Here is a 16618-nt window from a genome sequence, read left to right on the forward strand (position 1 = left end):
TATTTAGGAAAGTAGAGAGTCCCATTTTTTTTGCATGTGTCTCTGTTTCCGTTTGTGATGCACTACAATCCACACAACCTAAATGCAGCCACCTCACAGCACTGCACACACACCTCTATTTAAAAATCATGTGTTGTCACTAACAGCTCTGATGTGGGGAACGATGCAAAAAAAAGAGGCTGACGGTGAGCATTAGTCACTGTAATGACTGCAAACTCTGTTCATGAGGTTTTAATTACTTTGCCTGATACAGGTGAGGAGGGAAACTGGGCATTCATTTTTATACATCATCAGTGGCATTTCATTACAAACATGTAACCTGCCAGATGGTGTTCAGCAGAACATTTCAGGGGATGCTTTAGAGCTGGGGTATTAAACTCATTTTACATTATGGGCCCCATACAGCCCACTTTGATCTCAAGTGGGCTGCACCAGCTAAAGTCCCGTTTCTATTAGTATAGAGAAGTTTATTTGTACATTTAATCCTGAAGATTAATATTTTCTTAATATAAGGAAAATACATGCAAAAGTATGTTTCTGTGATACATGATTTGGGCTTAAATTGTTAGAAGTGAATGTGTAAAACTACAGAAGGAGTTCTGGTAACTCCAGACTGTCCTGTAAGTATAAAATTGAAAGTTTATAGTTTTTAACAAATTTTGTTTTAAAGATTGTAAAAACTCTGTTTATCTATTATTTACTCACTTTGTTATAGTAGGACTGTTATGGTCATGAGAGAAGTCTTTATTAGTAAGAAGAGGTTTAAAATTTATGAAAATAAAGTTAGAAATCCAAAATTTATGCCATCCTTCACATTTTCCAAAGCACTCCGGCTAGCTGGGTTGGAGTCTTTGTTGGGCCAATTCTAGCCCCAGGGCCTTATGTTTGACAACCCTGCTTTAGACAATTCAACGGTCTAAACTCCTGTCATTTTTCTTGTCTTACAGCACATATTTACCTGTGATGTCCAGGATAAAGGCAAACAAAGATAAGGTGAGTTATGAATTTATTACAGCATCAGTAGGCGCCGTTGGTTCAAGAGGAAAATGGGTAAATGACTTTTAAAGAGGGTTCACTGTTGGAGATTCACTTAAAAACAAACCGCTCACCTGGATAGTGTTTTAATAGAAACAGCTGCACTGAAGCCAACTGAGTTATTCTTATGCATCAGTGTGATATAAAAGGAAAAACAGAAGAGCAATTCTCCCTCAGTCAAGTGAGAATCTCAATGACGACGTGATCAGACTGCCAGTAAGAACATGCTTGAAGGCCAGATGAGTCATCCTTCACCAAGTTCTCAACGAGTAGATGAGTGCATGGGTGAACATGTAAGAGTAACGCATTAAGAAAATTTCCACGCATTAAAAAAAATAGTTCCAAAACCAATAATTTATTTGGAACATACAACAGCACAGGAGAGCCTGTGGAGTGGTTATGAACCCTCCCGCTAATGGAGCAAGGCTTGCAAGCTTGTCGAGAGCTGCACTCTGACAGTTTCCACTTCAAACATACCACATCAATTTGGCCGTCTATTAAAGCTGCAGAATTTTTCATGTTCACATGTTCAACCCTTACACCAGCTTCCCAGCATTCACCTCTAGGCTCCTGGGGAATTTTTACTCATCTCTCCCAAATTTGTATCTGTATCATATTTGCAGGGACTGATGAGCTCTGAGACTTGATGCCAAACTCATAACTGTATTCAGCTGTTGTAATGAATAAGTCATTCCAGATGTGAGATGTCTGCCCGAAATATAATAAATGTAGGCTACAGCAGCGGCCCTTATTTCCCTTCACGCCGGTTATCAGTCATCAGTCACTCTGTAGCGTGTTGAGGTTTGCGTTGTAATTTCAGTCCCTCTTGCAATGCAAGTGTTACTTTCAGCTCTTGTTTGTGACCTCCTTGTTCAAAGGAGAGTGATTTTGTCATTTTTTAACTCCTTTATATATATTTTTTTTACCATTTGTGAGACAACATGTTGAATTTCTATAGTAATGCCAAGTGTATCACATTTGATACATGAGTTTTTGAGGCCTCTGCGTCATCAGTGTGATTGTTTTTAACCATAACTTTAATTCCCTTATATGTTTTTGTTGATTTAAGATAAACTAACTGCGAGCAGTAAATTGCACAGAAATTCCAGATGTAGCAAAATTTATACAAACTAAAACTTATAAATGCAAATTTATTTGAATTTTCTGGCAGTTGTTTCATGGTTCAGGCTTTAAAGGTTTTAGAAAATGATCAGGAGGATTAGAATGCATAAATATTTTATAATAAAAGTACTAACATTGAAATGTTTGTGCCATATTTTAGTATAACTTGAACTGTGTATAAAGTAAAGGTGCAATCGGTTATGTTTTTTGTTCACTTCACAAAATTAGACTGCCGTTGTGAGAACCCCAGCAGGGTTAGAGTTGCTGCAAATCAATACAAAGTTTTGAGTGAGTACTTGAATTTTTATGAAATGCACTAAATTATTTCTATCCTGATGTGAATGTGTCACAGACCCTGGGTTTTTGGCATTTACTGTTTGATTTCCTAGTCTTTGGGTTTTATTTTCTATTTAACAATATTTTCCTTGTAGCCTCAGTTTTATATTTATGTTTTCTTACCTTTAGTTTTCTGATCTAGTCTTCTTTGATCATAGTTATGTTGTATAGATCGCATCCTTAGGTTTCAGTTTTTCTGCCTCCCTGGTGTTTCCCTGTAATTTGTTGTCAAATCTCCATCCCTGTGCCAGATGTTTCTTATTATACCTCCTGTTTTGTTTGGTAGTCTTTTGCTCCTTGTGCCTTATATTTCCGTCCATCTGTGCCTTATTCCATCTGTCCAGCCAACTGCTGCCTTTTCACCTGATTAGGCCTTTGTGTTTTTAATAGCTTCAGTTGCCCTTTGTGTTTGTCGCAATGTCTGTTTATCTCACTGTTGTTTGTTTTTATGTGTTTGACTGTCATGTATTCTGTTTCTCTGAATTTTTGGACAGTTTTCCACCATTAAAGGTGAGCCTTTAGTTAAACCTGCCTGCCTGTAGAGTTTCTGCCTGCTTGTAAAGCTTTTGGGTCCTAAGTCCTTCAAACTATAACAGAATGGCTCCAATGATGACAGTGCACTCATCCACTGGTCAGAAAGGGTCATGGAGTGGTTTATTGTGTATGAAAATTATGTGAATCACATGTGGTGGTCTTCACTGCAATCATAGCAGAAGTTCAGTGCTTTGAGGTAATTGCACACTTCCCGATTGCATATTCTTTTTAAATAATCGTCACATTTAAAAGATTCATCCCATCAAACAAATTACAATATTATTCAACTATAGCTAGTCAAAAAATAGAATGCAGGTTTTCACCCTCAGCTGTGAAAGGCTGATGGGTTATTGCCATTACATGACCGGCTGCCTTGGCATCAGAGTTTTTAAATGCAATAACTCGAGCGAGGTGAGGTAGGATTTTGAAATTGAAACCGTAGGTGCATCTTCTTAAAATTTAGGACGAGTTTGAAGTGACATAAACTTAAAGGATAAGGTCAGAGGTCAAGTTTTCTGAAAATCTTGTGAATGCGATAACTCAACATTGAAGCGATGTAGGATTTTGAAATTGAAACCATAGGTACATCTGTTGGAAGCTGATGGGTAGCACTTGCAGCCACCAGTATTTTTTAATGATGATTTTATTTCTTAAGGGGAAAAAATACCCAAATCTACCTGGAAGATGTAATTTCACAAGGTAAATGTCACAAGTCAAAATCCAGGCTTCATTACTTCCAGATATGTTAAATCAAGAAATAATTTAAGTCTGATAAAGTAAACTAGGCTGAAAGATCTAAAAACAAACTATGACATAATATAAAGAAGCAGCTGAGAAACAAAGTCATGGAAAGAGTTAAAAGGTCATTTCTCATGGCTTAGGACTCCAGTGAACCACAAATGAGAAAACCTGGTGAAACGCTGGCGAACCTTTACAGGAGTGGCCAGCCTATGAAAATTACTCCAACATTACATTAATGACTAATCCAGGAGTCCACAAAAGAACCCAGAAAAAACATCTAAAGAACTGAGATTTCCAAGGCGAGAATCACTTCTGAGGAAAAAAAACAACACAAAGGCTCATCTCACATTTCCAAAAAAAACATCTTAATGATCTTTTGGAGAAATATTCTGTGGACTGAAAAGACAAAAGTTGACCTTTTTGGAAAGTTACATCTGGATTGAAAATAATAGCATTTCATAAAAAGGAGATCATATCAACAGTCAAACATGGTGTTGATCGTGTGATGGTCTGAGGCTGTTTGCTGCTTCAAGACCTGGACAGCTTTCCAAATTGATGGATTCATGAATTGTGCTCTCCAGAAAAATCCTGACGGAGATTGTCCACCCTTCAGTTTGAGCTCTGAAGCTCATGGGCTTGATTATGCAGCAGGACAATGATCTGAAGAACACCAGCAAGTCATTTGCATGGCTCAAAAAAACAACAACAACAAAATGAAGATTTAGGAGTGGCCTAGTCAAAGTCCAGACTTAAATCTGATTCAGATGATTAATTTAGACCGTATACAGGCCGTTCATGCACGAAAACTCTTTAGTATGACTGAATAAAGACTAATCTAAAAGGAAGAGTGCGACAAAAAACTGTGAAAAGACTCCTCGCAAACACTTCATTGTGGTTCTTGCTGCCAAGGGTGCCACAAGCATTTTTTAGTTTTAGGGGTCAAGTACTTTCACACCAGGCCATTAATAAATGAAAATCATCATTTAAAAAACGCTGTTTGGTTTTACACTGTTATCTTTATCTAATACTAAAATTGTTTAATGATCTGAAATATTTAAAGTTGCAAATATGCACAGCACTGTATTAGGGGATCAGTGGCAATAAAAAAATATTTTAATGCAGTCAAGAAAATTTCTAACAACTACAGCCACACGAGTGTAGCGTGGACCGAGTGTAGCGTGGACCATGTGTAGCATCACGCTAACATGCCAGTTCTTTAAAAATATCTTTATAAAATCAAATAGAAGACACAAGTCTTGTTTTCAACTTGAAGTCAACGCTCTTTAATCACACAGATGATAGTGGCTACCGACGTCAATTGATTCCATAATATTCAAGAGAAAAACATTTTGTGTTTTGTGTGATCAAGGTGAAGTGGAGAGTGTATCTTATTTTCTTTTACACTTTACAAAGCATGATGTGGTAAGAGGGTTTATTTTCCTCGAAAGGGCACACAAAGCACATTTTGGCTTTATTTTGTTGTCTCTAAGTTTATACCATTATCCACTTTTCTGAAGTGTACCATAAAGAATTCGATTTGGGGCCCAGCACAATCTGCTCTAGACCGAATATCTAAAAAGCAGTCTGCACTGGTGACTTATATTTCTTCATTTCCTGATTTTGATAAATGACAAAGGAGTAGAAATTCTTCTCATTCTTTTTCAGGTGTTGATTTACAGTCCAACATTTTTCAAATACGTCTACGAATCGTGGCTTGACAGTCATGGGCGATATCCTTCGACCGGTTTCCTCAGTTTGCTGCTCGCTGTCCACATATGTGATGAGGTAAGGAGAACTACTCTAATAGGTAACATATGTGACTACTCAGTCATTCCTGCCAACACCTCCATTTTTCATAAGTTTCTACCATATTTCCCTGCCAATTCCTTATTTATAGTTTTTCCTTGGATAGTCCTCTAATTTGTGTGACCCTCAAACTTCATTATGAATAATTGTCATACTGGTATCCATATGTTTTGTGTGTTTATCTGATGTGTTCTAAGATGTCAGATTGTTTTAGAAATACAGTCCAAACACTGCAGATAATTTCAGCCTGCAGTGATGTCATACTCAATTACATCAAGGTAAAATGATAAAGTTGTGACCTGGCAAAGATTGAGGAACAGACACAGATAAAATATCAGCACATATCAAGAAATCGAGTATTTAATAAACTTAAAGTGAGATATTTCAGACCTTCTTTGTTTTAAGTTTGATGATTATGGCTTACAGGTAATGGAAATCAAAAATAAAATATCTCAAATTATTAGAATATATCATTTTGAGTTTAAGTAAATTAGTATTCAAGTATTAGAAACATCATGGATCTCCTGGTTTAGTTCAATACACACAATCACAATCGTGGGGAAGACTGCTGACTTGACAGCTGTCCAGATGACTATCATCAACACCCCACAGAAAGAGTGCAAACCACAGAAGGTCATTGCTGAAAAGCCTGGCTGTTTTCAAAGTGCTATATCAGGGCACATCAATGGAAAGTTGGAGATTTATGTTCAGTAGTCCAATGTCCTCTTTTCAGTGGAGGACACTGGACTTAAAATGAGGACATTCAGCATTTCATTTGAAAGTCTGTCTGTCTCAAAGTCTGGAGTAAGAGTGGAGAGGCACAGAATCCGAAAAGAATCCAAGCTTTATGGAGATGCCAATTTAATTTTCCAGCTGGACTTAGCACCTCCTCACACAGCCAATACTGCTACAAAACGGTTTACTGTCAAGGTTGTTTTAGTGTGCTTGATTGATGAGCCAGCTTTCCTAACTTGAACCCCATAGAAAATTTATGACATATTGACAAGAGAAAGATGAGAAACTCCAGACCAAAAAAAAAGAACAATGGAAGAGCACTATAAAAGCAACTATAAAAGCAACCTGGGCAAAGCTGAGTGCCTCCATGCCAATGTGCATTGATGTAGTAATTAAGAACTAAGTATACCCATAGAGAGTGTAGAAGAGAAACAGCTACCATAGACCAATTTAAAGCCTCGAGATAAACGTTTCTACCATCACTGGTAATCTGGCATATTTCCAGTGTGCCAACGCACTTTTGGGCCGATTGACTGGTCTGAAGAGCCTGGCCGTACAATCACTGATAGCATCCCATTCGTTCATTTTCATTACTGACATTGGATTGCACATTCAAATCTCTTAATGCGAGATTTGAATGTGCCCTCATAGAAAACGTTCAGCGTGAAAGAACAAAACAATAAAAAGAATGAAGTTTTTTATTCAATATGACCCGAAATGAGTGACTGAGGACATAAACGCTAAAGTCATTTTTTCAACCATTGCTATCACTATCTGGTAGCGTTCAGAAGTGCTTCTGCAAAGATGTTGACTAAACTTCCAATGTCAATATCGTCTTAATGAAATATTGTTCAAATTAAAGAAACACTTTCCTCCAGTTGCTGTAGAGGTTTCACTTGTAGAGACACATTTCTTGAAACATTTCACCCTTTTGTCATAACTCTAAAAACAAATCCCAATTGTCAAACTACATTCGCAAAACCGTTGACTCTTCTGGCAAAATCTAAAAACCCATCCAAACAGTTTTATCTGTGGTCAGAATCACACAATGTTCTGCTCATGGATACAGAGAGTAAAAATAAGAACAGAGCTTTCAGTACACCCTACATGAAACAATGAAAAGCAGTGTTCAGGGGATGTATCCCAGGCCTTTAAACCTCGTATTGATGTCTTAGAATTCTACAAAAATATGAAGCAAAAACAAAAATGGACAATGGCTGAGATATGTCTCCCTTCTTTAAAAGAAAAAAAAAGAAATTATAGGTTGTGTTTAAATTCAGTTGCTCACCTGAAATTACTTTTCTTGACCTGGCTCCACCTCTTCTCCTCAGATTGTTTCCATCTCTTGTTTAATTGATCAGGCTTGTTTTGGTTAAATGGCATCATTAGTGACAACAGCAAACTATTTTGTGTAGACAATGAGCTAGAACCAAATTTTCATCAAAATGAGGCATCATCTGATCTAGCCAAATTGAATTCAGTTTCTGTGTAACAGGCTGTGGGATGAGTGCATCCAGGCCATCTACAAATTACAACAATTTCTTTTTTTAAATAGAAAAAATAGGTAGTAGAAACAAAATTGTTTTCTAGTGTCACCAAAATCTCATCACATATCACTGGCCTCATGTGGTGATACTGCACAGTGTATTTCTGTAAAAAATCAATTTCAAAGTTTGCAAAATGCTTCCACAACTGGACTTGTGTAACAAAGATCGCTCTGTTGATGATTAAAAAAAGGAATTTGGAGAACTTTGGAGATACTGCAAAGTATGTTATTATGCACTATGCACTGCGTCTGTGGTTGTTTCACTGTGATTAACCTTGTCTCTTACAGGTCAGTGTGTTTGGATTCGGTGCAGACCAGTATGGAAACTGGCACCACTACTGGGAGGAGAACCATTTGGCCGGAGCTTTCCGACACACAGGAGTCCACGATGGAGATTACGAATATAATGTCACCCTGCTGCTGGCAGACAAGCACAAAATCCGAATGTTTAAAGGCAGATGATACCGAGCCCATATGTGCAGCTGGATGACCACCAAATGAACCTCAGCAGCCTTTTAATGTTTGTTACCCACCAAAAGAAGAATTTTGTTTTCGTTTTATTTCTTTATTTTACAGAGTCGAAAGACATTTTCACTATTCTGCTCAGCCCAGTTTCCTGTCATTTACTGAAGTGGCTGTTTAACAAATGTCACTTCTATTGTCACACCAGGAGACGAGGACAGGCCATCCATAAGACAAAATCAGCACTGCCATGGGAGACTGAGCAGACAATAGTAGAAGGGAGACGAAGATGTATGTTAATAAGCATGTTATTATAAAAAGCTGAAGTTCTACTACATAGTATGTGTATAATCCATGTGTCGCTTTTCTATATAATGATGTCCAGCACTGTGGCCGCCAAAAGCTTTGTATGCTAATGATCAGACCAAGTGCCGTAATTACCGTTAATGTCTCATTCAATTGCCTCTGTTGCAAACTGTTTACGTTTAAATTGATACTCAATAAATGTAAAAGCATTTAAAGCAAAACCCTACAGACCTAACATCAAAATGCATTTTCACAATATGGCATTGGTTTTTTACTTTGTAGTGATGGACATGCGAGAAATTCTGCTGTTTTTTGTCAGACCCGCCAATTTTTTAATGTGCAACCTTCACCAAATAGCTATTTATTAACTTGCTTTCCTGATTACAGCTGTAAAATAAAGTTTAATGACACTAAAGGGGTGCTTAAAATTGAACCCAAAATCTAGCCCCAAGAAATAATTTTACTACATTGGGACATTTACAGAAAACCCACAGGACTACAGCTACATCTATGGGAAATACTTGCGTGTTCAGTCCAAATGTCAAACACTTTGTCATCCCTACATACTAAGTTTAAAAAAATAACCATATAGTCAATGCTAGAGCAAAAATTAAGTCTCTATCAAAAAGAGTCTAAAAATGATTATGCACTTTGTTTTGTGACTAATAAGCTTCAATAGTGCTATGTATTTCGAGCCAAATGTTAGCTGTCTAACCTGCTAAGCTATGATGGGGAACATGTTAAACATTCATTGTGCTAATAATGCTAGCATTATCATAAAGAGCATTTTAGCATGCTAGTATTGAGCCCAAGTTCCCCTGTGTCTCACAGAGCTGCTGGTATATGCAGTGTATTCATTTTCCCACACTTAATCTTATTTTCTCCTTATTTTGTTGAACATTTGTGGGCCGTAGTGTTTTTTGTGACACTAGTATGTATCTCCTAGCAAGTCAGAATTAACATGGTGACAGTAAAAAAATTAATAAGCTAGTTCCTTAGTTTTCACTCTCTGTGCTCGCTGTGCACCGAGGGTACAAATAAGCAGTGTTGGGACTAACGCGTTATTAAGTAACGCGTTACAGTAACTACGTTATTATTGTGGTAACGAGCACGGTAACTAGTTATTATGCCAAAACCGGGAACGCGTTACTCGTTACTGGGATTTAGAGAGTGTCAGGTGAACTGAACTTCAGGTAAGAAGTTATGACCTGCAGTCTCTCTGGGTCAGATATAAACCAAGTTTAGGTGTAATTTATTTTCGTTATGCTGACTTTTTCGTACTGCGTGCTAGCTAGCATGACGGAGTTTCTATACAGCTGGGTGGGTGCTATGATGTTACTGATGTTGAACTTTATTTTGTTTATAAGGTTAATTATTAGTTGCCAACCGTCCCGTAAAAAACGGAATCGTCTCATATTCAGAGAAAATATTACGCGTTTCGTATTGAGGTGAAAAGGAACACAGTTTGTGCCCGGACTTCAGCTACAATGGAAAAAGACACAAAGCTGGATTTATTCTGCCGTTACGCTGCAGAGCTGCCTCTTCTTCTCTCATTCTCTCCCCTGTTTCTACTTCAATCATGAAACTGATCACTGATCAGCTGATCGGCTTTTCTCTCTTGTTTATTTATCGCCCACTTTGCGCCAGAAAGAGGAAACCAGCGGCACTTTTAATCTTGATCAGCTGTTGTTAGAATTTATTTAATTTCTAGTATCAGCTGATGTTTGCTGGAGCCACAGCTGTAAACCTGCTGGTCATGATATCGGTTTGGTTATGTGGTGAGAGGGAAACATGAAGATGAAACCAGGAGATGTCCTTACTGGATCATCAGAGCTGTGATGGAGAAACAGGTTTACCTTTACATACATACTTACATAATTATCTGAGTCTTACAACAAACAATTGATAGATTGATACATATATACCATCAGAACAGTGTACATCACTGTCACAACAGTGTTTATTTTAATTCAAAGGCTTTATGATTTTTCCTATAATGGCGGCCGGTCTCTAGTCAAAATGCCCGGGACGATTTTTTTGTCCCAGTCCAGCCCTGTATGCAGCTCATCTGCAGTCTGGTGTTACCTACATCTTCCTATTCAGAAGGCAGAATTTCCGAGTTCTGAGTACAATCGAAAGCACCACGACTGCAGTTTTTGTGTTGGATGTAAAAAGCAGGCTAGGATAGAATCAGGCGTGGGATTTCTCTTTCTGTTGGTAGGTGGCACAGTGCACTAGTGGCAAGTAAGCAAGCTAGAAGACTGGAAGTCTTGCTGGGTATCCAGTTACGGAAGCAACACATTAACAAGAGAATTCTGAGTAAAACCAAAGTTACTTTCCCTAGTAACTAGTTACTCTGAAAGTAACGAGTAACTTGAAGTAACTGAGTTACTTTTGATAGAAGTAACTAGTAATGTAACTAAGTTACTAATTTAAAGTAACTTACCCAACACTGCAAATAAGACTTAGCTTTTTAATCTTATTCTTCTTATTTTGCTGGATATTTCTTGACTGTGATGGTTGAGAAGTAGACACACAAATCTGAGCTAGCACGCTGGTACTCATGGGCTACATTACAGTATCCACCTCCTCTATCCTTTGCTAATTTCAGATATGTCTCAGTCACATTGAGAACAATAGAATGACAACCTCCTTGTGACTAGGAAAAATCAGTCATTGTGTGTACTGAATTATTTCACATTGGCGACTTATTTCAAATAGTTGGGACCAACAACTGGTTGCCTAAAGGTTAAGTGTGTAACAGTCAACAACTTGTAATTCAACAGCTAGCCACCAAAATTATATTCACATTATATCTTTATATATAAGCCAAGTTGCTGAGCGCCAATGTCATCTTGCAGTTAAATGACCATAATGCAGCAACTACATCACTATTTGTGGAGGGATTTCTGAATTTTAAATCCATGGTTCTGGTTGGCAGTAGCAGTTAATGTAAATTTCTGTTTAATATGAATTTCTGTGGATACAGACAGCAATGAATTTGTATTTTTCACCAGTTTAATATAGTTGATCACCATATTAACAAAAACTGACTGCATTTAAATGCTAACTTGACCCCATTCAATTGCAAACTGATAGCAGACTAACTCCATCTTATTGCTGTTGCATTGCCATCTTTGAAGTCAGCAACTGACTGAGAGTAGTCCCAGACCCAGTCTTTGTTTTCAAAGCAACTTCTTCAAAGGACACCAGTTCAGTCATTTTCATTTTCTCTAGTTGTAGTATTGAATTTTCTACCCACAGTTTAAGTGTTACATACCCAGTGTGTATTAGGAGAGATGACTGTAATGAAAAATCTCTTGAAATTTTCATGAATTATATGAATTATTTCCATCTCTTTGACAGAGGGCTGGCCTGAGCTACATATTCAGAGCACAGACACCACATTAGACAGGATGCAGCGTGTGCTTCAGCTGCTTTCACTAAAAATACCATAATGTGGTACCTTCCTGCGGCTTTATGTGGCGGTGTGGGCGTGTTAATATGTAAAATGGAACCGAGGTGAAACAGAAAATAATGTTTTATTGCTCTTATTTGTTCCTGTGATCACTTCTCTCTCTCTCACCACTAACCACTGTGGCTCTCTCTCGCTCTCTCTCTTGTTGAGCTGAGGTGGAGGGGGTCAGCTTTTGATGTTTCTCACAATTTCAGCACATTCTACATTTGAAATTGTAGAATACCATCACCAACTTAGTTTCTCTTCTAGACAGAAAGAAAATTTGGTGTTTGGAATTTGTTTCTTTTATTAAATCTGCTGGGCCAAAAGGACTCTACTGGAGACCTGCAGCTACCTGTGGATTAAGAGTTGTGTTTTAGCAAAGCAATCAATGAGATTGTGCCATTGGGTGTGATGGAAAAATGATAGAAAGGTTTTCAGTGTTTGCAGCGTAACACAAACAGCGGGTTCTTTGTCATCGATCATTAACACCCGACATACGAACCAGCCTATACAGGGGTGCCTTATCGTTGAAATCAGTGATGTAGTATACATTTTTTGACGTATTATGTGACACAGTTTGTAAATGAAAAGTATGTGTAAAGTGCCTTACAGTTAAAGTGTACTGTATTGTTGTGTAAATCTGACACTCATATGCTTGGTACACACAGTATAGCTGTCTCATTTATTGTCAGTAAGATGCCAACATGTTTTGCACTTTTTGATGAGGTGTTGCTCTGTTTTGTCCAGATTTTATTAGCTTGCTGATCACACTGAACTCTCACCTTCTTATTTTTACTCACAGACATCTGACCTGAAATGTTGTGCTTGTTCAGATGATGCAGGAGTTAGGCTTAGCTGCAGTAACAGGCTATGATTTGCTCTGTGTGCCTTGTGACAGATTAGAGACATTTGTCTGGCCGGTGTCTTTTCTTCATTCCCGCACACACGAGCGGGACGGAGACAAACCACAATTTGGTTTTTCCTGTCACCATGAATTCATTGAGCTGCCACAGAAGACAGCAGTGGTGTGAATGTGTCATACAGGGAGCAGGGAATACTGCCACCTAGTGGACAAAAACGTGGGTCAGCATTAACGTGTTTTGATTTGTTATTATATGATTCAGTATGAACTTGCACTTTTCAAACTGTATTCATTGTTTATCGTTTAAATAAACTGTAAGTAGTGCAATTGTTTCAGTCTTCACACACACACTAGCTGTGAAGATGTATGTATGTAAGACTAAGACAAAAAATAAAGGCTCCAATGAAAAGAATGGGCGACTTCATTTAGTTTTACAGAAAATTGTTAACACACGGTCTGACACACATTAGGCTGGACACTTCCTACAACAGCTCAGCTGGTTTCTTGTATCTGTTCAAGCCTCTTTGTTTCCTTTCTATTTGTTGTTTTGCTGATATCTTGTTGGAATTTGTTAGTGATTTATATCAAAGAAAGTTCAATCATTTAGTGTAAGCCTAACTAAACCCTGTGAACAAAACATTTTAGTTATTTTTTAGAAATCACAGACACCCTGTCCTCAAGGCTCAAAAAAAGAGGAGCAACATTTCTCTTGAGTGATACAGGTTGTAAAACAAAAAATGGTCCTCTCCAGATGATGCCTTTTCAGGGAAGGTCTTGCTTAACCCAGAAGATATTCAACAGCACGGCTATTCCAGCAGCGTAGCTTTGTGGTTTAAAAAAAAGAAGACCATGTGCAAAACTGGTGTGACTGCAGCCCAGGCCAGTCACCCACAGAAAACTACAGAAAACGGGCTCATGATGCGGCACAGTGACACACATGCTTCAGACAAAAGTATTCAACCCTTCAATATTAAAAAACATCAGTTTTGCTGTTCTACATATTTGCTAGATTTGTTAATTAGAGTTTACATTAAAAAGTTAAAAATGTAAAAACAACCTCTGTCATGTGACTGACATTGACATGTGTCTTCTGCCTTCATCTTTCCATTGCTCCTTTCGAGGGTCCCATAACATCCTCCTCTGTCACACCAACCCTCTGCATGGCCTTCCTCTTTTCCTTCTGCCTGGCAGCTCCATTGCTACATCTTCAACACCCTTTATCCAATTCCACTTCCCTCCTGTGCACATGTCCAAAGCATCTCAGCCTTGCCTCTCTGATTTTGTCTAGTGGAGATGTCATTTTACAAGTTTCTTGTCAACACACTCATGGCAAGGCATACTATATTAGCAAGAGCATGTGATACATATAAATCTGTCTATCTATCTATCTATAGTCTGATACAGTTCAAGTGCAGGTCATTGACACCGACTTGTGTGGGAGAGACCGATAATGAGAAGTTGAATTATTCAGTTGTTCAGCTATCTGTAGACTCCCACACAAATACAACTGGAGCTTTTTACTGAAACGTGTAAAAAGGACAAGAAGGTTAATGATTTGTAAAATATTTCACAAATTCTGAGTAGGCTGAGTGCAAATTACACCAGATGGCCATGAGCTTGTATGTGGATGGGTCTACACAGATTTCACAGAAACATATCAGTCTGCAGCAGCTGAGACAAAGTTAGATGATTCACAGTTTGGGATTTGAAAAGAAATACACGGCATTTAATGTTCCTGATTAATCTTTCTCTTTTTAAGGATGTAATCACAAGCATGGTCAATGGTTAATCAGTCCTAATTGGTGAGGCGCTATTTACATGAATCCCCTTCACAGTTTGGTCAATAATAACTTTGCTTTTTCCTTCATGACCTGCTACAGCTAAAAGTCATTATTTCTTCTTTCTGCTCAGTACACAGAAAAAATGTTGAATCTGGTGATCCCGACCTTTACATAACCATCAAAACCACAACCACCATACAGATGGAACAGAAGCAGGAAATATGGTAAGAGATCAAGCCCCTCCATAGAGAAATACCAAGCGGCTTGCAAAAGCCAGCCTAACAGAACATGAAAGGACAGCCTCTGATCACAACAACAGGCCCTGAGCACAAGATCTGTAGAGGAAGGAGTCAGTCACAGCTGACAGGATCCAAGCTGCATATTGCACAAGTTGCCCAAGAGATTAGGAAGTCCATAGCAGAAGGATGTGAGTCCCAAGCTGAGACAGCATGCACTTAAAAGTATACCCAAGGGGTCAACCTAGTGACAGTGCTGTATATGGATTAGAAGTCCGCTAAATGTGGTTGAGAACAACAGGGCTAAGTTCAAGGCAGGCAATCAGTTGTCGACCAACTGGTCAGACACAGTGGTAGTTGATGAGGAGTGGAAGAGTGTTGTGAGTCTAAGCTGAAACATCTGTAAGAAAGACCGTGTGACAGTAAAGATCAGCTGAAACAGGGCTTAAAGGAACAACTGGTCGGGGTCAAAAAAGACACATTTGTAATTACTGCATTAGCAGCTGTAACACCTGGAACTGGAAGCGCAGCTCCAGCAGATTCTGGCAACATCAGAAGTCTCTGTCCAGAAGATTGCAGTCCTAGCAATAGCGGATATACTTGAAACTCCCAGAAGAATGAAGAAGCTAGCATTTTATGTATTAAGTTAGCACTTAATAAGTGTTAAACCACAAAACAGCCCTCAATAAATGTTATATGTTACACCCTCATCCTATTACTTTGGCAAATGTATGTAATTAAACTGAAAGGAGCAGAAATCTAAGACCCAGCTGCTCTACCTGAGCACTCACACTGTAAACCATTGTGACTGAGCAGGATCCAGTTTATACTGTTCAGGGTGTAGCCCTAATCAAATGAGGGCTTTTATATGAGCCATAAAATGCACGTAAGTGCTAAAAAGTCTAATTCCAATCATTATATAACAGTCATTTCACAAGTCTGTTAATCACGAGTGATTCAAACGTGCTTATGCACATTCCAGCAATGTTCAGTCACCCCACAATATTAATATACTCCCTTCCAGACCTGTATTCATAATTTTATGTACTGGCAATTGTTCTCAATAAAATATACTTCAGTGGTCACAAAAGTAAAGTGTTAAATTTACAGCGGGTAAAATAACTGCTGATCACATCACCAATTTTCTAAGTAAAATTATTTTTAAAAATGCCATCGACGTGAAATTCTCACCAGATGTTGGTAACAACCCATCAACTTTGAGTTTCTTGAAGATGTTTCACCCTATTGGGAGTTGTCCCTTATAAAGGTTGTTGACCCACTATTGATCATCTGCATAATCAAATGAGATTTACATGAGACTCCACCAATTGGTCTTAGAACTCAAGAAGCTTCTTGAATGAGAAGTGAAATGTCTTCAAGAAACTCAAAGTCCAGTCACTTTTCTTTCCAAGCTCCTTAGATTACCATGACCTGAATAACTGAGAACCTTCACAGACGTAACAACCCATCCAATCCACACATGCACAGAAATGAACTATAGAAACTCGAGAGGTCCATCAATTAAGTTGTATACAGAAGGATACATATGGATTAAAAAGCAGTAACTTATCTGTCTATAGACTGTTTGTATTGGCAACATTTAGGAAATGATTGGTATATGGGGATTCAAAATATAACATTATAGCTTGCATCCAA

General features: G+C 38.1%; 1 protein-coding gene across 4 annotated transcripts in view; it reads left to right on the top strand.

Moving 5' to 3' along the window:
- LOC146493684 (CMP-N-acetylneuraminate-beta-galactosamide-alpha-2,3-sialyltransferase 1-like) overlaps positions 1 to 16105 on the top strand; it is a 100860-nt gene extending 84755 nt beyond the window's left edge. For all 4 annotated transcript variants that reach the window (XM_085148775.1, XM_085148776.1, XM_085148774.1 and 1 more), the window contains 3 exons: positions 948 to 993; positions 5434 to 5553; positions 8144 to 16105. In XM_085148775.1, coding sequence (XP_085004901.1) covers positions 948 to 993; positions 5434 to 5553; positions 8144 to 8317 — 340 coding nt within the window. In that variant the 3' untranslated portion in view covers positions 8318 to 16105. The remainder of the gene's footprint in view (positions 1 to 947; positions 994 to 5433; positions 5554 to 8143) is intronic.
- Positions 16106 to 16618: the final 513 nt, after the last annotated feature.

This window comes from Neolamprologus multifasciatus, chromosome 22 (assembly GCF_963576455.1).
Source record: "Neolamprologus multifasciatus chromosome 22, fNeoMul1.2, whole genome shotgun sequence".
Lineage (NCBI taxonomy): Eukaryota > Metazoa > Chordata > Actinopteri > Cichliformes > Cichlidae > Neolamprologus > Neolamprologus multifasciatus.